The 23226-nt window shown below is 41.7% G+C and overlaps 1 protein-coding gene across 7 annotated transcripts in view; it reads right to left on the reverse strand.

Annotated features, from left to right (window-relative positions):
• Positions 1 to 23226, reverse strand: part of PDE10A (phosphodiesterase 10A) — a 548616-nt gene that overhangs the window by 266364 nt on the left and 259026 nt on the right. Inside the window, exon 1 of one of the 7 annotated variants that reach the window (XR_010600146.1) lies at positions 9529 to 10795. The exons of 3 other annotated variants lie outside the window; for them this stretch is intronic. Coding sequence is in view for 2 of the 4 variants with exons in the window: in XM_065590405.1 (XP_065446477.1) it covers positions 9529 to 10336 (808 nt within the window). In the remaining 2 variants the exon portion in view is untranslated. Of the gene's footprint in view, positions 1 to 9528; positions 10801 to 23226 lie in introns of those variants that run through there. 3 more of the 7 variants (XR_010600145.1, XM_065590405.1, XM_005287953.5) reach the window with 3 other exon arrangements.

Raw genomic sequence — 23226 nt, forward strand, 5'->3', positions numbered from 1 at the left:
TGTGACTTTTTAGGGCTAGGTTAGCATGCTAAACCCCACCAGTAATCAAGGATTCTCCCTTCCAGTGGTATAGAGCTCCCATTTCTAGCCCTTTGGGGCTGTGAGATATCACTTTTTGCAGATGTGACCATTTAATGTACTGAAAAGCTGTTACTTGCCCAGGATTAAATCTTGCCTATCCTGGGATACAGACAGGTTTATTGCGGGGAAGGTCAATATTTTAGAGAAGAAAACATTGTTCTGTCAGCTTTTTTATTTAAATTGTACCTGTTTGAAGCTGTTAAATTTTAGCATGAGTTCTGGGCGCTGGGGTTGAGGAGTGTATAAATGAATTCATCCTCCATTTACGAAGTACATAGATTTACAATGATCCAAGCTTTTCACAATAAATCAATTAGCAAAATCCATCTCTAATTAACAATTACCCTAAAATGAATGATATTGCTTGTGAGCATTAAAAGAATGATTCGTTCTTTTTCTTCAGGATAAAATAAAGCATGTTGATCTCTAATTTAAATTGGGGTGTTTTTTTTAAATAGTGGATTTGATATGCATAAGGTAGGACAGAAGACAATGAGGCTCACTTGCAGCCTTCGTTAATTCTTGGCAAGAATATACTGTAATACGTACACAAATGAATCTTAGGAAATAGCCGTCATCTAAGTACATACATATACACAATACTGTTTTCCTCCACACCATTCCCACAACAGGAGATGCCATGTTTCATTGATGTTCTTCAGTACTGCCAATGCCAAAAATTCAAAAAATCATGACTCACACCCTTAAAAAAAAAACCATGAGATTTGAAAAGATTAAATCATGGGATTTGGTCTGTCTGTGTTTTGAACTCCCTGACTATTCCCGATGTGTATGCGATAATGAATAGTTGGAACTAATTCTGTCGTGCACATTGATTCCAGCTCACTCTGCTTCTCCAAAATCCATACCTGACAACATCTTTTGTCAAAATAAGCAGCAGATCTTTAATTTGCATAAAATTAGAGAAAAGTGTATAAAGTGCTTCTGCTGCTGTGGAAGGTTTCCAACTTCTCCCAAAACTCAAAAACGTCATCTAAATAATTCTGTAACCCCTCCCACCCTCCCACCCTCTCCTCGGCAGGCCTTTTGTCTGTTTTAAGCTTGACAGTCCTGTTTTATCAAGGTTTGTCTGCTGTCTGGTACTGGTATAAAACCGAACATGGTTTTGCCCAGCATCGGGAATGGAGGATGATATTTTGAAGCGCAAGACATGCTGCTTCCGCTGGCATCCTCCAGGGGCTGAGTAACGTAGGCAGTGTGGGCTCATGACATTCCTGGATGTAACAGAATGTCCAGTATTGGTATTCTGGGGATGCATGAGTGGCCACCTTACTATCCATTCATTATCCATTCCTACATCAATCGATTCTGCACCTCCAGCCCTGTAACGCGTGTCTGCCCTCAGCTCCAAATCAATCGTTTTTTTGCCCCCCAAGCCCACATCAATTCTGCCCACCCAGTCACACAACTGTCCCTGGCCTCCTGCTGCTGCAGATATTGTATACCAGTGGTTCTCAACCTGTGGTCCATGAACCCCTGGGGGTCCACAGACTAAGATTTCCAAAGGGGTTGGCGCCTCTATTTGAAGTTTTGTTTAGGGGTCCGCAAATTAAAAAAAAGTTTGAGAACCACTGTTCTCCAACCCCTACCAGGATGGAGAGAGAAGGGGAGTGAAAGAAGGAGAGGGTCCAGGGATTTTTCCCACTCCTCTCCCAGTCCTGGGACAGTTCCAACAACAGTCCTCTTCTGCCCCTTTCCGGCATGAGGCTGATGGAGAAAGAGGAGGAAAGGAGCATAGATGAGATGACAAACTTTTTACAAGGGAAGAGGGAGGAGGCAGCAGAGCCATCCTGAGCTGCTAGGCTCTGATTCCTCCTTATGAAAGTGATATCAGCTGCTCTTTGCCCCCAGAACAATTCTGCCAGCCCTTAAGGGGACAGAGAGAGCACTGCCTGCAGCAATTGTGTTTGCTTGCCCATCCCCAGGAGGCAGGGAGTGGGGAAGGCAGACAATCAGAGGGAGTTTTCTATGGGCAGGCCTGAAAATCACATGAAGACTAGAGTTTTTCACATCATGGTGTGACTGCTCGCAGAATGTGCCAAAATCACCTGCGAGAGTAAGCAATACTAATTCATTCTGAATGTTATACTTTGAGTAACAGATCACTACAGAACAAGGGACCACCCTAAATAACTCCTACACCTTAGGACAAAAAAGTAATGAAGAAACAAACAAAATAAACCACGGAATTATGCAATTTTGTTACATTTAAATGACTACTGTGACAATGAATAGCTACATTAAAAAGAAATCTTCCAGAATCAAAACTTTGTTTCCTCGCTTTGTCTGAATTAGATAGTAAAAACCTGGCATTGGATGGAATACGTCAGCAGAGCTGAGGCTTGATTCTGCTTAAATGCCACATGCAACCACACAAATCTGTGCGGAGTGCCAGTCAGATCTCACAAGTTAAGCAAAGTCAGGCTGTGTAAGCATCTGAACGGAAGAAGAAACACCCAGGTGCTGCAGGAAGGGATGTTTGTGATTCAGTCTGTGTCAGAATTAAACCACAACACCAGCACAGATGAGGTATAAAACAGTGGCCTTAACCATTGGTGGTCACTAAAGATCCTGGAGGCATGGTCCAAAAATTCCCCTTGCAGTTTCAACTAAATACAGTGGCCTTTACTTCCCACTCTGAAATGTTGCTATACACTCTTAAAATTGCCTTATTCCCCTCAAGAAGTTGCTGCATTTCAGTGGTACATGAAGCAATCCCTGGCTTAGTTTGTAAAATGCTCAAGGATGGAAGGTGCTATATAAGTATAAGATAATTATTGTACACTGGTGCACAAATCAAGTTTCCTGTACAACTAGCTATTGCATTTGTACAAGATACACTTGAACATGTGCCTACACAACTAAATTTAAGACTGAGCACTGATTGTGGTGACCTTACAAAACAAAAAAGAGTTCATGGCCCTTTCTGCAGTTTTTAAATGCCCTAATATGACAGAAAATTGTTTGGTGTATAATGCATCCATCTGAGACTTTCCTGTGTAGTGTGATATTTATTTACTGATAAGGAGATGCTCTCTGCAGTTAAAGGACATCAACTTTTCTAAAGTTAAAATCAATGCAAAGTAAAACAAAACTGAGAAGACCCTTCTTAGAAATTTGAACATATTTTCCTTTTCCACCATTTTTTTTTATTTACCAACTGTAAGTTTTTCTGAATTTCTAATGAAGATTGAAATGAACATGGATTTCTGCAATTCTGAATACCAATGTTTCTGAAAGCATTGGTAATAGCAGCACAGATTTAATCCCGGAGTTTGATATAGTTATTTACAATTCAATCAGCCAGCAGAGGGAGTAGAAAAGCCCAAAATATATTGAGTCAAAGTAAATAAAGGCAGTTAAGTTTAAACAACAATAAAAAAAAAAACATTGTATGCAGTGTTGTAGCTGCGTTGGTCCCAGGATATCAGAGAGACAAGGCGGGTGAGGTAATATCTTTTACTGGACCAACTTCTGTTGGTGAGAGAGACAAGTTTTTGAGCTTACACAGAGCTCTTCTTCAGCTCTGGGAAAGGTACTCAGAGTATCACAGCTAAATACAAGGTGGAACAGATTGTTTAGCATAAGTAGCTAACACATATTTCAGGGACCGTTTGAGGTAAAATGCCAACACCTCTCCAGTCATATTGGGGAAAGGGGTGGGGGAAATGCTGATGGTGTGGTAAGTGGGTTATAAATTGTTGTAAAAAGCCATAAAGCCAGTGTCTGTATTCAATCCATGAGTTTTAGTATCAAAGTTATGAATTTAAGCTCCCAGGTTTGTCATTTGAAGGTGTTGTGCAGCTCTCCTTTGAGGATAAGGACTGAGAGGTCAAATATAGAGGGATAGTTTTATGGAAAGCATGCACCTACAGGTGATAATGGGCTGTTTTTCGGTTTTGTTTTATTGTCATTTAACATTTCCTGTGAGCTGAAGAATGTTGTGATAAAGAACATTAAGATCTTAAAAGTACAAAAGGTGTAAATTCTGTGCTAAGGAAAACATGCCATTTTGTATTTTTTTTAAAATAATAAATAGAAAAGGAACAGAGACTATTCTTTAAACAGTGTTATTCATTTAAATCTCATTGACCAAACTACTATTAAACTGAAACCCTGTATAATTTTGGATATATTCAAGCCTGACACTAAGTTGTGCTCTGTTTTTAAATTATGAACATACATTCAGAGAATGTCTGATGGGTGTGTTTTATAAAGCTAAAAGTAAATTAAAACAATTTCAAAAATTTACTAGAAGCTGCTACGTACACTCTATTGGTATTAGAATAATGAATTAGAACAATTTTAAAGCTGAATCAGGGGAAGTTTTGGTCTGTACAACAGATTAAAAAGTTGGTAAGAACAAATATTTACTGAGTTTTATCAGAGATAAGTGACTCAGTGGCTTGGGTGTGAAAGGTATATAAACACATACATATATACCCATCTTAACACTCTAATTTCCACCAGACCAGATTAAATGACAGTGGCTCAAATACCTGATACCACTACCAAAGGCAGGAAGGAGGTCAGTGTGCGTGTCGGGACACTTCATTACAGTCATAAAGCTTTAATCCAACAAAACACACAGAAAGACTGTCCTACTCTGAAAAGTGGCCAGGTAAAAATGGCATCTCACTCAAATGGTGTGATCCCAGTGTCCATTTCTTTGTTTCTCCCACAAAGACTCTTGTGCTTTCTTTCACACTGCCCCTCCCACAAGGAATGTGCTCCCTAACTGATCTGTGAGATCGCTACCTTCCCAATTTAAGACCTAATTCTGCCGCGATGCCTACAAAAAATAAGTCAACCAATGATGCTGAGGAACAGCAGATTTATTTATAAAATAAATCACAAGATTTAGAGCCATGAAGTTGTTCAATAGCTAACCTATGTAACTTCATGAGCTTTTTATCATTACCCTGCTCTTCACTGCTCCCATTCCCTCCTACTCCCTGATATATACAATCTTTTTCAAAAGAAACAAGTGAAAGCTCTTCACAGCAAGGCCGCTGGTGTTCCTACATGTTTGCACAATGCCTAGAACAACAGAACAATCCTGATACCCCAAATCACATAAATAATTGTTTATATTACTTCAGTGAAATTTCTACTCCTTAAACAATGCAGAACCAGCACATTTATGAGAGTGAGGGCCAAAGCTTATGCTGGTTACTGCATCATCAACTAAGTTTTAAAGGAAGATCCAATTGCAAAACCTACTTCTGCTCATAGTTACACATCTGAATCACTGCTGAAGACAAACATTTGTCCTACAGAATCTTGATGACAAGTGATGATACATAAGCCAGAGATAAAACAGCTTGATCCCAGGTTGAGTTTCCCATTAGCCAGGCTATCAAAGGCATTCAAGATACTATTTTAGCTAAAATCTCATCTTTCCTACCCTTCCACATCCCACTACATCCACCCTTTTTGGATGAATAGTGATGCTTTAAGTTTGCCACATTTAAATGCACGACAAACTTGTGGCATCACAACAAAACATTATTGAGACATGAGGTTGCAAACATGAGGCCCAAAATATCAGGGTCACAATAGTGTTTCTACCAGCACAGGTCTCCAGTCTGCAAATACTTATGCATACAAGTAATTTTCTGCATGCAAGTAGTCCCGTGGGACACACACATGGAAAGTTACGTGTGTGTTTGCAGAAGTGGCCTCTTGGAAATTCAGACCATTCCACAAAAAACAACTTTCAATATCACAGCTACTGTGGAATTCCACTGGAGGATGGACCCAAAATCAAGTCTTATGGATTTATTATATTATATGTTTCCCAAAGTTTATTATTTTATATCCCAAATTATCTTAAATATATAGTTTTTAAAACTTTGAAAAACACAATATAATGATAAAAGACATTTACCTGACCCACTGCAGGCCAGTGCAATGCTCTAGTTGTGACAAAACCAGTATGTGGCATGTTTGGTCATCACAGCAGAGCAAGAACCAGCCAGATGTGGCATGAAGTGATACTGCAGGACCTGAAATAAAAAATAATCAGCTTTTAGCTAATATTTTGAATGCCACTATTAGGCTGGTTAGCGTGTACATGTGGGAGAGCAGTGAGGGAATAAATCCCTAGCAACTTCATCTGCATCACAATGCTGAGAACTTCAATTAGGTCACCAAAACGTCTCTTTTCTGAGAAACCCATCCCAATTCCCATAACCTTTCCTTATGTAAACTGCCTTTAGTCATTATATGGTGCAGTTTTTCAAAGATTTTATTTACACCCACACAGTGTTTGGGGTAGAAAATAATAAACTTTGAGATATGCATAGTATAATCCATCAGACTCATTATCTTCATTACCTTACACTACCTCACCTTCTTCATAACAGTAATATCCTTCTTATAGTACTGTAACCAGTACTGCACGCAGTATTCCAAATGTGGACTGACAAGTGCATTTTCCAAAAGATATAGTTCTACCTCAGGGGTCAGCAATGTTTGGCACGCGGCTCGCCAGGGTAAGCACCCTAGCGGGCCGGGCCAGTTTATTTACCTGCTGATGCGGTAGGTTCGGCCGATCGTGGCCCCCACTGGCCGCGGTTCGCCGTCCCGGGCCAATGGGGGCGGCGGGAAGCCACAGCCAGCACATCGCTCGCCCGCGCCGCTTCTCGCCGCCCCCATTGGCCCGGGACGGCGAATCGCGGCCAGTGGGGGTCACGATCAGCCGAACCTGCCGTGTCAGCAGGTAAATAAACTGGCCCGGCCCGCTAGGGTGCTTACCCTGGTGAGCCGCGTGCCAAACGTTGCCAACCCCTGTTCTACCTTTTGCAACAGCCCCGCTAAAGCTGTCTAGACTCTAGTATTTTGTTTGACTTTCTTCCTTTATTATTTATTTAAGAGCTTCTCTGTGAACTGGACTAATGTTTTCAAAATATTTTACATAATAATCCTGCAAATCCTTTTCCTGATGATGTGTGCCAGAGAACTGCCCGACTGGCCGAAATTCTCTGGTTTAGTCTCTTATTCTCAGACTATTTATTTTAAAATATCTGACTTGTACTGTAAGTATGAGTAGCTTTCTACCATCTCTCTCAAAGTGGGAACAGGAATAAAGACAGCAAGAAATCCCATGGGTTTGGCTTTTCTTTTCTTTTTTAATTTCTACTTCTACAAGCACTTCTAGAATTAGCTATACATCTTTGTAGTGTGATAACACTGTGCATGTGAACATGCATAAACAGCTATATATAAATTTGATTGTATGGCAGGGTGACATATTGATCAACATGAAAAGAAGTGCCGAACCAAGTGTAAGGGAGTCCTTTCCCACCCGGATCAGATCACAAAGCAACAAATATTCACTATGCTAATCACACTAAAATCAGTGATGAGTTATCAAGCAACGTGGTGTGATTTTAGCTGGCATCCCTGAAATTTTTACTTTGACATACATAAATATAGACATTTTGGAAGCAAATAGCTTTTACATGCACCAAAAAGTCACCTAATCAAACTGAACCTGTGACATTAAAAATAACTATGATTCAACATCCTTCTAGTTAACAGATCCCTATGGCAATAACCAACTCCAAAAACTACCTGTGATTTTTTTTTTAAATGCAGTAACTGGATGTCAAAATCGGCCCCAAAGCGTTTTCACACTAGTACAGTTACAATGGGGGGGTGGGGGTAGGAGAGAATGCAACTCAAGTTCAGTGGAGAAAGTTCAATACAGTTTCACAAATATCTGCACTTGGGTGAAATTAATTTCTCCTAAGACAGAACCAGGGGCGCTAGAACAATTTGTATAGTGGGGGTGCTGAGAGCGATTGAACCAAACTGTAAACCCTGTATATGATGGAAACCACTTCAAGTCAGGGGGTGCTGCAGCAGCCCCAGGTCCAGCGCCTAGGCACAGAAAGGCCCGATCCAGGCGCGTGGTCAGAGATTGGCTAGTTCATGCGGCCCATTGAATAGAACAGCGAGAGGTCCCAGAAAACAGCCCGTTTGTCCTTCCTTCCTTCTCTGTGTGCAAACCTCTCCCCCAGCCTCCTTTCACAGCCAGAGCCTGGCAACTGCCCCGTGTCCAGAGCTTCCAGGGCGCGACTCCCACCGCCAATCCCATCCGTGAAGGGTGGCAGGGAGACGCAAATGCGCAGCACGGCCCCGGGGTCGCTTGCGGGGAGGCTGGCACACGGGCGCGGAGGGAGAGCCCGGCGCTGGGTTATGAATGGAGCGGTCCTGCGATTCGAAGCCTCGCTCCCCTTTCACCACCTCACGGATTTGGCAGCTCGTCGCTGGCCGCGAGCAGCTCCCCCCGGCTATGTGCTCCACTCCCCGGCACCCGCCCTCCTCTCAAAGCTGCCCCCCGTCCACGCTACCCCTAATCCGCCCCCCCCATAACCTGCCCCACCCCGGCCGCCTGCCCTCCAACCACCCCGCCACCTCGTCCCTCCCATGGAGCACCGAGGAAACCCCCTCGCCCGCCGCGATCGGACAACCGGCGAGCCCGCCCCGACTGAGCAGTGCAAGGAGGAGGACGTTGGATGTATTGGTCTCACTGCCACCTCTTGGCACTTTTGTAACTTGACCCACCGACACCTGCTTGTGGGGCGGAAGGGGGGGGCTGATCGCTCTTTTGGGGGTGGAAGCTATTAGATGTAAAAAACTCCATTGTGATTGTCCAGACCCATTGATTGCAGCCCCCTGCCACTCGAGCACCTCCTCACCCCAGCGGTATCCCGCAGCTGCACAGAGCACGTGTTTCTGCCGTGGCTGTTGTTATCCCGGCGGCACTGAAAGCTACAGCCAGGAGGAGAGGGCATTGGATGCTGAAGAGCGACCAAACACACACCCATCTCCTTGTGTCAGATCTGACCGGCGCGTAGGGGTTTTGTTCGTCTTCTTCAAAACATCCCACCCTGCCTCGTCCCGGTTCCATATTCTCTGCTGCTGCTTTCCCGCCCCCCACCTTGAGAGAGCAGGAGCTTGCTGATTTTACGATTTTAGGCAAGTCTTGAGCCCGGAAAAGGTGAAAGTCTCCGATCCTCCCCCATGGTACCCATAGCATGAATGGCCAAACAAGCATGTACCAAGTCAAACACTGATTCCTTCCTCCCCCCGCCACCCCCCCGCCACCCCCTGCGCACTACAACTGATTCTAAAATAACGATCGAGAGAGAAATTCCGAACACATCATAGCCTCCCCCAAAATAAAACTCAATCCACCCCCTTCCGCCATGCACCCCCTCCTCCATGCATCTTTACGCACCCCGCTCTGTGCATCCACAGCCACCCTATCCTCCCCACGCGGAGAATAAAAGGCCTCCCCCTTCGTGTAGCTCGCCCCAAACCGCCCCCCCCCCGTCCGTGCACCCAGCCCTCCCTCCATCCCCCCCCCCCCGCAGGCAAGCAGCCAGCCCCTGCCCTAAGTGCTCGGCCACCTACTTGTGCCCAGGAAACAGTCTGTAAACCTCCTAAAGCAGCTTGTAGAAGAGGATCCATCTTCCATGTCTGGCCTTAGCAGCAGGGGAGACGAGAAGGAGAGGAAGGAGCCTCTATGCCGCTGCCTAGGGGTCCTGCTCCTGCCGGGGCCGTCTCCTCGGATCCCGTCGCCGCGGGCGGCTGCTGCAGCAGCACCCAGGAAATTGTAGGACCACAGGCGAGAGGCAGCTGGGGCCAGGAGGAGCCGCGGCTGGTGCTGCCGGGGTCCGGCGGCTGGAGAGGGGAGCAGCAAGCCCTGGATGGAGGAAGAGAAGAACAGCCTGCTCCTGCTGCTGCTCCTGCCGCTGGGATGGACGATCAAGGGAGCTGCTGCTGCTGCTTCTCCTCCTCCAACATCTCCTCCTCCTGCCGCCTCTCCTCCTCCCCTCCTTCCTTGGAGACTTGCGAGCGCAGAGGCAGCTGAGGGGGGGAGGAGAGGAGGAGGCGGCGGCAAGGAGCGAAGGGAAGAGGGAGCAGGGGCGGGGAAGGAGGGGGCTGGAGGAGCCCAGAGAGGAGCGGCGGCTCTGGGGACGATGCTGGAGGAGGAGGAGGAGGCGGTGGCGGCGGTCCCCGCGGCGCGGCGGCGGCAGCTGCTTGGGAGCAGGGCAGAGGGGGAGCTGCAGGCAGCCGAGCCGCTTCCCGGAGGAGGAGCCCCGGCGCTGCCTCCGCTGCTCTGGCCATAGGAGTGGACCGTGCCGGAGCCGGGCTTTCCCCCGGCTGCAGCCAGGGGGGTCTGGGGGCGGGCTGAGAGCAGCCTCTCGGGGTTGGACATCTCCCCGCCCGCCCCTCGGCGGCGCTGGGAGGCAGGACGTTTGCCGGAGACACGCGAGCGGAGGGGAGAGGCGCAGCGGGCGAGGCGCTCTCCCTGCCCCAGCAGATCCCCCGGGAAACAGCTTCGCCCCTTGCCACTAGCGTCACATTGGCGCCCGCCTCTTTAGGTCGGAGGGGCCACGGCGCTGCTGCTGCTGGTCGCGAAGTGGCTCCGCTCCGGGTCCCCCCGTTAGTGTCCCCTCGCCGGCACGCGCTCGCCTCGCGATTCAAAACAGCTGGAGCGACTTCCCCGCCATACAAATATTTCCGTGTGTGTGTCTGCAAGAGAGGCGGAGAACATCACTGCCGCGCTCCCTCAGCCCCAGCCCCCGCCGCCAGAAACCGCCCACTGGCGGAGCTATACCTTCCCCGGCTGCCTCCGCGCCTCTCACTGCCAGCCGCCCGCACAGGACCCACAGCAAACGCTCTGCCTACGGGGAACGCTCGGGCTTTGGGGGTTTCTTTCTTACTAAGAGCGAGAGGGCAAAAAACCTTCCGAGGCGGTCCCATGACCGAGCTGGTTCCAGCCTCAGAGATCAAAGAGGCTGGTGTGAGCAGACGCGATGCAGCAGTGGGGATGAGCATGGGGTAGAGGACTCCTGGGAGCATAGTCCAGTCTCAGCTAAACACCGCCGCCCCCTTCTCTCGATTTATATATGGAGAGAGATAGGGACTTAATGATGCGCATAACAACCCCCCTTCCCCCATTTACTATTTTGTCTGAATCTCCAAGTTTCTATTACACTCATGCAGCCCGAAAAATAGTTCACACATTTGAATCCCCTCATAAAACTCCCTCTTCCCCGCCCCACGAAGAGCTAAATCCTGATCTCCCAGACGGGGTGGTGTAAATCTGAAGTAAATGCATTAAATTCGCTAGAGTTACTCCAGATTTACACGGAACGTAACTGACACCAGACGGGGGGGGGGGGGGAGAGATGTGCATGGAAGAGTGGCACATTAAAGTTTGTGGTTGAATTTAGGGCATATACACATATAAATGAATTAAAAGATTGCGTAGCCTTCTTAAAACAAACAAAACAACACAGCCACCACAAACAAAGAAACCCAACCTCTGCTTGAGCTGATGCATCACTAAACGGAAACCCCAGGGTAAACCCCATGGTGGCTTTCCAGGCTCTCTCATTTAGCAGTGCATGGACCTGTCAACACCGCACAGTTTAGGACCCGCAAAGAAATGACAGGTAGCAAAGCGGGGTGTTTGGAAAATAAACCTCAGTTGATCAGAGTGTCAGACAAAACAATACCTAATAATGGGGGGCTGTGGTGGGAAGCAATGACCCAAGCACATCCTCCGGAGAGGTTTGACACGGGGCGGGTTGAGGAGCTCCACAATAAAGCTACACAATCCGGATTTCGTTCTCACTTCAAATCCTTTTTCACATAGAACGGAAACGATATGGGAGTTTTAAATATGCCCTTCCTCCCTTCACCCTCAAAAGGGAGAGGGGGGGTCATTGCAGTTACAATAAGATATGGACAAGTATAAACAACCAAACAAAACAATACCACGCGCAGAGTTACAACAGGATGTAAGGGGAACGGCTCCATGTAGTAATAACATCCGTCCCACATTTTAATATCCTAATAATACCCCGCCCCCCCGGGAAATTTTCTCTCTCTCTAAGGTGCATGGTTAAAAACAAACTACAAAGTCCAGTTGTTTGATATTTTCTTCAGTAGAAATCAACTGCCTTCCTGCCTTTGGTTAAGCTGGCCATTCGGGAAACGTTCCCCCATTATTTGAACATCCTCTTCCACGGGGATGATATTTTTGTTTCTAAATCGTAGTGACAATTCATTAGCTAACGGAAATCAATCTCATCAGGAATTATACCACCATTAGAAAGTCCCAGTGAAAGAAAATACAGCCACCGACTTGCTTATTAAAGAGAGCTGCATTTACATTGGGATGGCAGTTCTTTCAGGGAGAAAAAACTAGTCCTCGCTAGTCTGGGAAAAGATTTTTCCCAGACATCCAGCGGTGTAAAATCCACAAACAAGCTGGTCTACTGTTCCTTTCTTATTCTGACAGATGAGGCCCCGGTGCTGGGGGCATTTGCGGTTGTTTGGGGGGCGATTTGCAGCAGCCTCCTGAAAAACGGTCCGATCCTATATTTGGTTAAAAGGTATTAGCTAAGAAATTTAGTATTAATAGTAGTAGCATACAAAGAGCTGTTTTCCAAACCCTTAGCTCTTTCTCCAAAATAGAAAAAAGTCTTATTACAATTGTATCAAATTCAGAACATAAAATATATTTTTCCTTGGGGAGCACACACATTTTTGCTATACTATCCCAAACTTAAATGAGATCTTCATGAGTCTAACATAAGCATTTAATATAAACTTCCCTCTTTTACTAGATTCAGTCTCATCTTCAGTTATTATTTACTTCCCCTCCCTATTTGCCAGTTTTAGTATACAGAGCAAGCTACCTACAGTTATCTCTTCTTTTTCAAAACTGGTAAGAAAGGTCTCTTTTAAAAAAAAATCGTCATTATAGCAATGCTTTGTTAAATGCTTTTAGAGCTACTAATGGGAGAACAAACCAAACTCTTTAATTAAAGATTATTCAAATTTACATTCCTACCTTCCTGCATATAATAAGCCACCATAAACTGAGTTAACATAAAGGTCAAGGTCTAATTTGAACTCACAAAAGCAAAGGAATTATTCTTTACTTACCCTTTGTGTTCAGACATTGGAATCGGTATGGTATTTCTGTGGACAAATTTCCTTTGTTTTGATTTTTCTATTATAATGTAAAATAAGGAGAATCTGTTTAATTATATGCATATAGACCTATGGAGGATCTTTCAGAGACTTGTTGAGTTTTGCGCATTATTCTTATATTTAACACTGTATACTACAAAATCAGATCAGCATTAGTATGTGCATAATGGATCAGAATTACAGAACATGTTTCTGTATTCTGCATGCTCTTTTTGAGTTGGTACCATAACACTAGCTCATATTTGCATATTATGGATTTATAATACTAATCCATAAAAAAGCATGAATGCAAAAGTATTTGTATGAGTATTAGCACTTATCTGTATTACATGTATATAGTATTATACATACATAATTATTGCATATCTATCATACGTATATATTGACAAGTTATGTATTACATGCATACTTTATATATGTGATTGCACATATTAAAAAGGTCTTGGTCTACATAATACAACTAATTTGCAAATATTCATTTTAAAATATATTTTTGCCAGACACAAAAACTCCTGTAACTAGTAATATTCTATTTTCCTTTAGGTCCACCTCTACCTCTAGATGGACCAAAACATTTAATTGCCAGGTTTCATTCCTGAGTTAATTGTTATGGCTAATTTATTTATAAACCCCCCTGAACACAGGGGTTTATATTAGAATCCTGACAATGTTGACAATTGCAACTGAGAAAGAGAACTAGGTATAATCTTTCTATTTTAACTCAAAATATTTACCCTTCTCCCCAAAGTAGCTACTTATTTTTCCACTCACAAATACTAACACTAAAGTAAGATTTTGTCCTTCATTGTAATAATACAATTATTTTTACATATTACTTCAGGTACAGTTTTTAAAAGGCTAGGATGACTACTATTTCAGTTTGAAGATCAAAGCCCTAATGTATCATCACCATTAACCCTGAAAATTATCAAATGTGATGATATTTCTCTCAAGATCATACAGCCTTCCGAGTGAAATGCTTTTGTCAGTTATTTGAATGCTTTGTAACTGTGGAAAACAATCCACACAGTTTGCAAAAATTCAAGATGTCAAAACAGGTTAGAGAACTAATTTTAAAAACCAACAGAAACAGAAGTGGGAAGGTTTTGGTAAAATTGCTATCATACATATATAACCTATTTTTGCCTAAAAATGCTGAATTGAAATACAGAAAAACAAAACCAGTGGATTTGCTTTCATGACTCATACTTTCCATTTCATACTGTTTTTCTTTTTGTCAAAACAGCTTAACAACTGTAATTTCACATTTCTATTGAAGTTGGACAGAAAGTAAATACTTTTGTTTGCTTGAATGTGAATATGTTATTTCTTGTGAATGCAATCAGGATGCCTAGAGATTTATAAAATAATACAATTCCTTTACAAAAGATTTAGTTTACAGAAAGAAGAGATTAGTGAATGGTGTTTTATTGTTGCAACCTATTTTTAAATGGATATATTTTGCTGACATAAATTTGTAAGCTCTTCAGGGCAAGGACCTTGTCTTTATCTCTGTCTGTAAACCGCCTAATACAACCAAATACATTAATGAGCTGTCAACTGCTAAGCAAATATCTGTAGTTACTGTTACAAAATATTTAATAATAAAATATCTTACATAGAAAAAGATTGTCAAATTAGAGTAAAACTGTCAACAAGGAAAATCATCACCAAAAATTAAAGATACCACTCCATCCAAAATTCACCTTGCTTGTGTTTAGGTATTGCAGTCAGTATGAGATTAAATTAAATTAGTTACTGAATCTCTACATTTTCAGTGATGTTTTCAGAAACCCTACTAGACTCTGAAAATCTATGTTAAGTCCCTGTATTGTTGCTTATCCAAAACTATAGCTGATTGAACAGTATTAATCAAACCAAAACATTGCCATAGTTTGGCTTTTTATATTATGTTATACACACACACAAACACACACACTTCACAAATCATTCATACTCCATTGAGAATGTATTCTGTATTTGTAAGAAATCACCAAATACTCCAGACAAATAGTTTTCAGGCCAAGAGTTGTTTGCAAACTGTTCACTTCATTTATGTATTATTCATTAATTATTTGTTATTCATGGATGATTGGTCCCATAATATTGTTTCTGCTTCCTGACTAAATGACTGCAGCATTATTAGAAGAACAAATAGAGAATAATGAAAATTAAATTTTATAAGATATACATTTGGGAACTTTTTTGAGTTGAGAACATTTTCATGAATGCCTGGTGATTATCTGAATATTCTGAATAATCAGGAATAAATCAACAGAAAATCATATTTGTTTATTCACAAATCTGTTTGTGAATCCATTTTTTCATTATTTGACCAGCTCTATTCAAAACTCAGTATAACACAACTTCCAGTGTCACTGTGGAATAATGGGGCTATTACAACAATAGTGCACAATCCTACATGCTTTGTATCTCATAGAAACTCCCATTGACTTCAACACCACTTTTGGGTGTGAAAAGAATGCAGAATCAGGCCTTAATCTAAGAAATCAAATAAACTTTTCTTGTGCACAAATGAAGTTAAAATGATCCTCTCTACCCACCTGATTCAGATATGTGGGTCCCTCTGAGAACAAATGATGCCAATACAATATGGTCAAAATGTATACTAGATGGCATTTGTGTTTGCAGTTACAAATGTTGATTCTGATCCTGTAAGAGCTCACCAAACAGAACTCCAATTGAAGTCATCAAAAGTTCTGTATTCAGTGCACTTACATCATTAGACATGTTATGAAAAGCAGTTCATGTGCCTACCCAGCAGCTACTTTACAACAATACAACAGTTTGGGGTTTTTTTGTTTGTTTGTTTGTTTTTAAAACGTAGAGTTAACCAACAAACTCCCAAAACTTGCCTAATTGCACCTGAATCCGTGACCTTTCGGGAAAGACAGCAAAGTAGACTGTCTGATCTCTGGCCCCCATTCTCTGTTCTTCTGCCCACTCTATGAAAACCTGGTCTACTCCCTTGAAAGAATAAGGAAAATAGGCAGAGAAAGGGGAAGGCAAATTTAGCAAAATCTAAGGGTGAAGTCATCCGGGATTCAAGATTCAGCAGATGAGAGATATGGTTTCCGCATGGGTTAGAGAGGGGCCACAGCTGTGAAATGTAACCTGCCAGAAAAGTGGAGCTGTAACCAGAAAGTGGAAGGGGGGTGAGGGGGAGGAAGAGGCAGAAGAATAAAGACAGATAAGACTCTGTCCTAGCACTGAGTAAATACCACCTTTAAAGAAATCCCTTATGTAAAAGTCCTTTGTAATTCAATAAAAATGACACCCTTTTTATAGTTTTTCTACTAAATTATCTTACAGAATGTAATAATTATCTCTCAGCTACCAAATTCCATAGAGTGATAAAAAACACTATATAAAGGACATTATTCTTTATTAAAGTCTATATTATTTTTGAATAATCTACGTAGAATACTTTTGGTTTAATCCCTATTGCATTCTGTAGCACACGCTCATGAGGGATTACTCAAAGTTTTATAAATAAAAAGCATGAATTCACTACAAGGGTATACACCAGTCATTTTATTTTATTTCCATACTCAATCGAGCTGATGATTCTTGTTCCCAAGGTCATTAACTAAAAGAAGAAGTGTTCCGAATACTCACACAAATATGTATTTACACAACTATTCATGCTGCTGGCCATTTTGAAGGCTCTTTATGAGTTTGGGAGTCATCTAATCCAAGAGCAGAAACAATATGGTTTGATTTATGTGACCAGAATCACTCACGAGATGCAAATAAGGAAGTACAAATACCCAAAGCAATACTTGCAGCAAATAATTTGTGAGCATCCCATAGGGCTGCAATATGTTCACAAAAACTATTCATTGAATCATTCAAAATAATGAACACATTCTTCAAAATCACAGATCACTGGCAAATAGAAAAAAAGGGGCTAAAGTAAATGAATATATTGCTTATTATGAGTAATTCCCCCAGCTCTGCTCATCTCACTCTGCAATATGGCAGCTGACAGAATATGTAGCCAAAGCTACCAATAGATACACAATATTTAAAACTGTCACAGGAGTCTGTTCAGTAGCAGTTATTCTTTAATGTTAATGATATATTCATTTTCATAGATATGTGTTATAGTTGGTTGGAAAATATGTCCCGTCCCCCCTTACAGAAAATTTTAATTTGGGGGCGGAGGGACTGAAAAAACAAAACGTGTTTTTTGTTTGTTTGTTTTTCATAATTTCCTATGGAAAGCAGACAACTTGTGCAAAAAAAATCATTTAGTCAAAAAACCCAATCTTCCATCAAAAAACATTTTGACAAAAAAGTTTTGATTTAATATTGCAGACTCTGTCAGATATTGCATGGTTTTTAGGTGTTTTTTGTTTGTTTCAGGGTTTTTCGGGGGAGGGGGGAAGGGAAGAGAGAGAGTTGGTTTGTTTTTTTTAATTTTAATGGTAAGAATAAAGGACATAAAAATCACCAGTGAAGGACTGACACCTTCTGTCTAACATATGGAACCTTAATAAATAATATTAATAATATCTAACTCAAACAGAGTTTTCTGGCAGCAAAGGGCTTTACAAGGGAGGTCAGTACTATTTTCCCCCTCCCCCCATTTTACACATGGGGAAACTGAGGCACAGAGGTGACATGACTTACACAGATTCTCCCAGTGGGCCAGTGGCAGAACTATGAATAGAATGCAAATCTCCTCAGTTCTAGTCTAGTGCTCTGTTCACTAGGACAGCCACCAGCTTTAACAGTAACATTTAGAACATACCTTGTTATTTGTATAACAAGAGTTCCACAAACAATGTGAGCTCTTTGAGGCAGGGCCATCTTTTTTGTTTGTTTGTAGAACATAGAGCACAATAGGACCCATGACGAGACCTCATAGGTGCTCTTGCAATACAAATTATAAACAATAACTACAAACAGCTGCAGCAGGCAATGTAGACAGCAGAATCAGGAAACTGATGCTACTAAAACAGCCATTTTTGTTATGCAAATAAAAATAAAACCAGGCTACCAGTATTTTTATAATCCTATTTTCCCAACTGTAATATGCAAACAATTTATAAAAATCTAATGATTACAATTATGTATCTGCTAAGTGACAAGTAATATTGACATGTTATTTCAATTCAGTAATTAATCAGCACACCAACACTAGGTTGGGTGAGAGTTAGCATCCCTCTATACAGAACATACGTAAGAAAACCAAAAAAGCAAGGAAATGAAAAGGTAAGGCATCTAACATGACCTATCTTTTACTCCTCCATGAGGAGATACACATCTGACTACTACACAACCATTATATCCCACAGACAACCCACCACAACCTCAACCCTGCCCCAATGGGCATACCAACCTTCCATTCCCCCTTTCCTAAACTCACCACTCACCATGAACATCCAGACTTTCCCTATTACCTGTTCTGCACAGTTCTGGAAAATTGCACTTGTGATTAGGAAATTCTTTGCTAGACCTTGCAACGTTACCCACCCATATAAATGTAGGGTTACTTCATACTACCCTAAATGTACAGCCAGTTTCTCACTGATGTTGGTGGGAGAGTTGCACAAAGATCTAGGGTGGAATATGGCCTTTATGTAGTAACTAAAGTAAGATATTATAATTAAGTATTTGTTCAATGCCTTCTTGCCGCATTCAGCATCACTGGGGGAAAATAAACTCATCTTCAGCATCACTATTTCTTCTTTGTTTCCCTTCCTTCTCTCTCACCTGTCTCTTTCATTCTTCCCACTGTATTTTCCTCCCTTGCAGCAACTCATAATTTCCCCCATTTTGGGTTTCATTCCCACCCCATTTGGGAAAATGGTCAGCAATGAAACAGTGATTGTTGAATGTGAAATGCAAACATTAGGCTTTCGAGTCAACATCCCATTTAGACAAATAGGGAGCAGGGGCGTGCACACCTTGGAGAGCCTTTGTTTCAGGCTGCCTATTTACATTTACACACTGAGGAAGATGTGCTGCATCAGTTTACATTTAGAAGTTTATCTTTGCAACTCTGAGGGCTAGAATGCTTTTTTTAATGAAAGTTTGAAGGCAAATGCATCACAAATATATCAAATTGACATAAGGTACTTGACAACCCCTTGAATTTCTGATTTCCAGGGAGCAGTAAAACTATAGCAACGCAGCAGTTCCAATACCCCAGTCACATCAGATGATCCCTATATCTGATCTGGCTAGCGCACACACAAGTGTCATAGTCTATCATTACCTTTTTTTGTAAAGACAGATTGACACTCAGACTAAACAGATTAGGGCAGAAGCAAATTTGGGTTTTTATTTGTGGGAAAAGGATTCATTTGTGAGACCACAAAACCTCATAGTGAACCTAAAGCTGTGTGTGGGAGTGTTTCACAAGTTATTCTAACCTAACTTGTGGCTTAACCAGATGTGACTTCACTAAAGAAAATCTAGGGGTGTTTATTAGAAAAGCCAGATACCTTCTGCCAGTAGCTTTTGCAACCTGTCAGTCTCATGTCCTTAGCAACATGGCCTAATGCAATATGGATGCAGAGTTCAAAGACCATCTCTCACCTACAAAAATGACAAAGAGTTGATTCTCTACCGTCAGAGGGGGTACATCTGTTGCTGTTTAGACTCTCTAGAACTCCAGAGAAAGAGTGACAGATTACTGTTTCAATCAGTCTCTCAGACAAGACTTTAAAAAGGGGGAGCCATGAAAATGTTTAAATGGGACAAAAATAAGCACATATTTGAAAATGAAGCAGATTAGGTAGATGGAAAGTTGAGGTGAGTAAAAGCTTTAGGAACAGACCATTTGTCATACTAGGTAAGACCACTGATACATTAAATCTGCAGTCCCATCTCTGGCAGCTTTTAATGGCAGACAAAGGCCATAATGCAGTTTCAGGTTATTGAATCATAGAATATCAGGGTTGGAAGGGACCTCAGGAGATCATCTAGTCCAACCCGCTGCTCAAAGCAGGACCTATCCCCAGACAGATTTTGTTACCCCAGTTCCCTAAATGGCCCCCTCAAGGATTGAACTCACAACCCTGGGTTTAGGAGGCCAATACTCAAACCACTAAGCTATCCCTCCATCCACTTATTTTATTTATTTATAGGTATTTCTAAGACACTCCTGATTGTAGTATCTCAGTGCTTCACAAATATTCATGAATTTGACCTTTTAACACCCCGGCAAAGTACATATTAATTACACGGAAAGAAAAACACAGAGGTTCAAATGACTTTCCCAAGGTCATGCAGGAAGTCTGTGGCAGAGACAAGGGGAAAAAATTGGCACCCTGGTTCCCAGCTCAGCATTTTACTTACAAAGCCACCTTAATACCCTTCCTGTCTTTCCTTCAATGGAGAAGAATTAGTAATTCCTTCCTGATTCCTGTGGTGATCAGCTTACAGCCAAAAGCATGACTGTGTGTTATCCTTATGTTAACTGAAAATTGCATTATTCATCATAGAACTATCCAGATCTTTTTAAAATTCAGCTACAGTGTTTGATGGCCTCCCACAGGAGCAAACTGTAGAGACTTTCATGGCACAGTGTACATAGGGGTAGAAAACTGAAGCACATGGGGCCCAACGCCCTTTCAGTTTTTAGGGAAACCTTGAGTTAATCCCATTAAGATCCACTTTTAAGAAAGGGAATTTAATGTTAAAGTGTGGACCTTTGTTTGACCTTTCCATACAGACTTTCTTGCTACTTATTAGGGCTATCAATTAATCACAGTAAACTCACACGATTAACTCAAAAAATTAATTGTGGTTAATCACAGTTTTAATCACACTGTTAAACAATAAAATACCAATAGAAATGTATTAAATATTTTGGATGTTTTTCTACATTTTCATATATATTGTATTCTGTGTTGTAATTGAAATCAAAGTATATATTATTTTTATTCTAAATATTTGCACTGTAAAAATGATAAACAAAATAAATAGTATTTTTCAATTTACCTCATACAAGTACTGTAGTACAATCTCTTTATTGCGAAAGTGCAACTTATAAAGGTAGATTTTTTTTGTTACATATCTGCACTCAAAAACAAAACAATGTAACACTTCAGAGCCTACAAGTCCAGTCAGTCCTACTTCTTGGTCAGCCAATCAAGTTTGTTTACATTTACAGGAGATAATGCTGCCCTCTTTTTATTTACAATGTCACCAGAAAGTGAGAACAGGCATTTGCATGGCACTTCTGTAGCTGGTATTGCAAGGTATTTACGTGCCAGATATGCTAAATATCCATATACCCCTTCATGCTTCCACCACCATTCCAGAGGTGATGATGCTCGTTAAAAAAATAATGCATTAATACAATTTGTGACTGAACTTCTTGGGGGAGAATTGGATGTCCTCTGCTCTGTTTTACCTGCATTCTGCCATATATTTCATGTTATAGCAGTCTCGGATGATGACCCAGCACATGTTCATTTTAAGAACACTTTCACTGCAGATTTGACAAAATGCAAAGAAAGTACCAATGTGAGATTTCTAAAGATGGCTACAGTACTTGACCCAAGGTTTAAGAATCTGAAGTGCCTTCCAAAATCTGAAATAATTCTACAGTTGTAAATTCAACTTTCATGATAAAGAGATTGCACTACAGTATTTGTATCAGGTGAATTGAAAAATACTACATCTTTTTTTTTTTTTTACAGTGCAAATATTTGTCATAAAAATAAATATAAAAGTGAGCAATGTACACTTTGTATTCTGTGTTGTAATTGAAATCAAGATCTTTGAAAATTTAGAAAACATCCAAAAATATTTAAATAAATGGTATTCTATTATTCTTTCACTTGTCAGCCCTACTAGTTATACATCATACCCGGTAGCCTTTTTACCAAACATCTGATCCAACAGAAGTATGATTTTTCAAAATCACTCTTAATGCTGGGACTCAACTCAGCTTCCTCCACTGTGGACACCAGCACATCTTCCCAAGACCCCTCTACAGAATGTTAAATTACATCTTGTGTGTTAGTTTCTTAATTTAATTTTACATGAAATTTTAAAACTCCTAGCAACAGTAACTGCACTATAATCTCAGAAGGAGCTTGTTTTATTTGTACGTTCATTGTGGGAGTTAAAGCAGTTAGTCAAGCTTCAGCAGATACCTTTGCTTAAATGACAGCTTGTTCTTTGGGTTTGCTGGCATGTCACACACAAAATGTGAAGAGGAAAAATAATTTACTGCCAGATTGCCACCCAAGAATTAGTAATGTTTATTAACAATAACTAATTGATTTCATAAGATTACTATGTTAGGTTATACTTTCCTCACAAATATATTTAAATGTACAAGGCTAATTCGTCTAACAAAATAGTTAAACCATGTGGTAAGGGCAGAGTCTTGAAACGCTGCATTGCTTTTAGTGCAATTTCATACACTTCTGATGGGTTTCTTTGACCTTGTATTCACTTTCAGCCACTGGTGTAGCTGCACTGGTAGAAAATGCCATTGTGGACATGAGTCACACAGAAGGGACATAATTTGCATTAGTGCAAATTGTATTCACTTCAGGGGTTTGCCCCAGTGCAGTTACTCCACTGGTTGAAATCTTAGCATAGGCAAGGCCTTGTTAATATGCAGAATAAGTTTAGATAAGGACCAAGACAAAGTGGATGGTGAATTCTGTAACACTGCAACTTGCTCCAAGACACCTATTTCAAAAGACATGTCGAAATGGCTGTTGTTCTGTGCCACAGTGCAGCCACCTCTGAGGTGCCCCCTCATGGCCTCACAGTGGCCCTGAAAGAGGCCCCTTGCCCCTCTTGCTGGGGTGCTTCTTCTCCCTGTTTCTCTCCCAGGTATGGTTTCTGCACTTGCCTGGAGAAATCAGCAGGCTCATCTCTCCAAGACAGTGCATACTTCATCTTCGGCTCTCTTCATCTTCCTCTGCTGCTCTCTGCCTTCAGCTTCCTCCAGCACTCTTGGGCCTGGCAAAAATTTAGGTGGCCCTGAACTGTCTTCTTTCCTTCTGTTTTCACCGGCCTGCTCTGTCTCCACTGCTCTCTCAGGAACTCTCAATCCATGCTCCTTCAGGCGCATCTGCTCCCTGAAGCTCTCAACCC

The sequence above is a fragment of the Chrysemys picta genome, chromosome 3 (genome assembly GCF_011386835.1).
Source record: "Chrysemys picta bellii isolate R12L10 chromosome 3, ASM1138683v2, whole genome shotgun sequence".
Lineage (NCBI taxonomy): Eukaryota > Metazoa > Chordata > Testudines > Emydidae > Chrysemys > Chrysemys picta.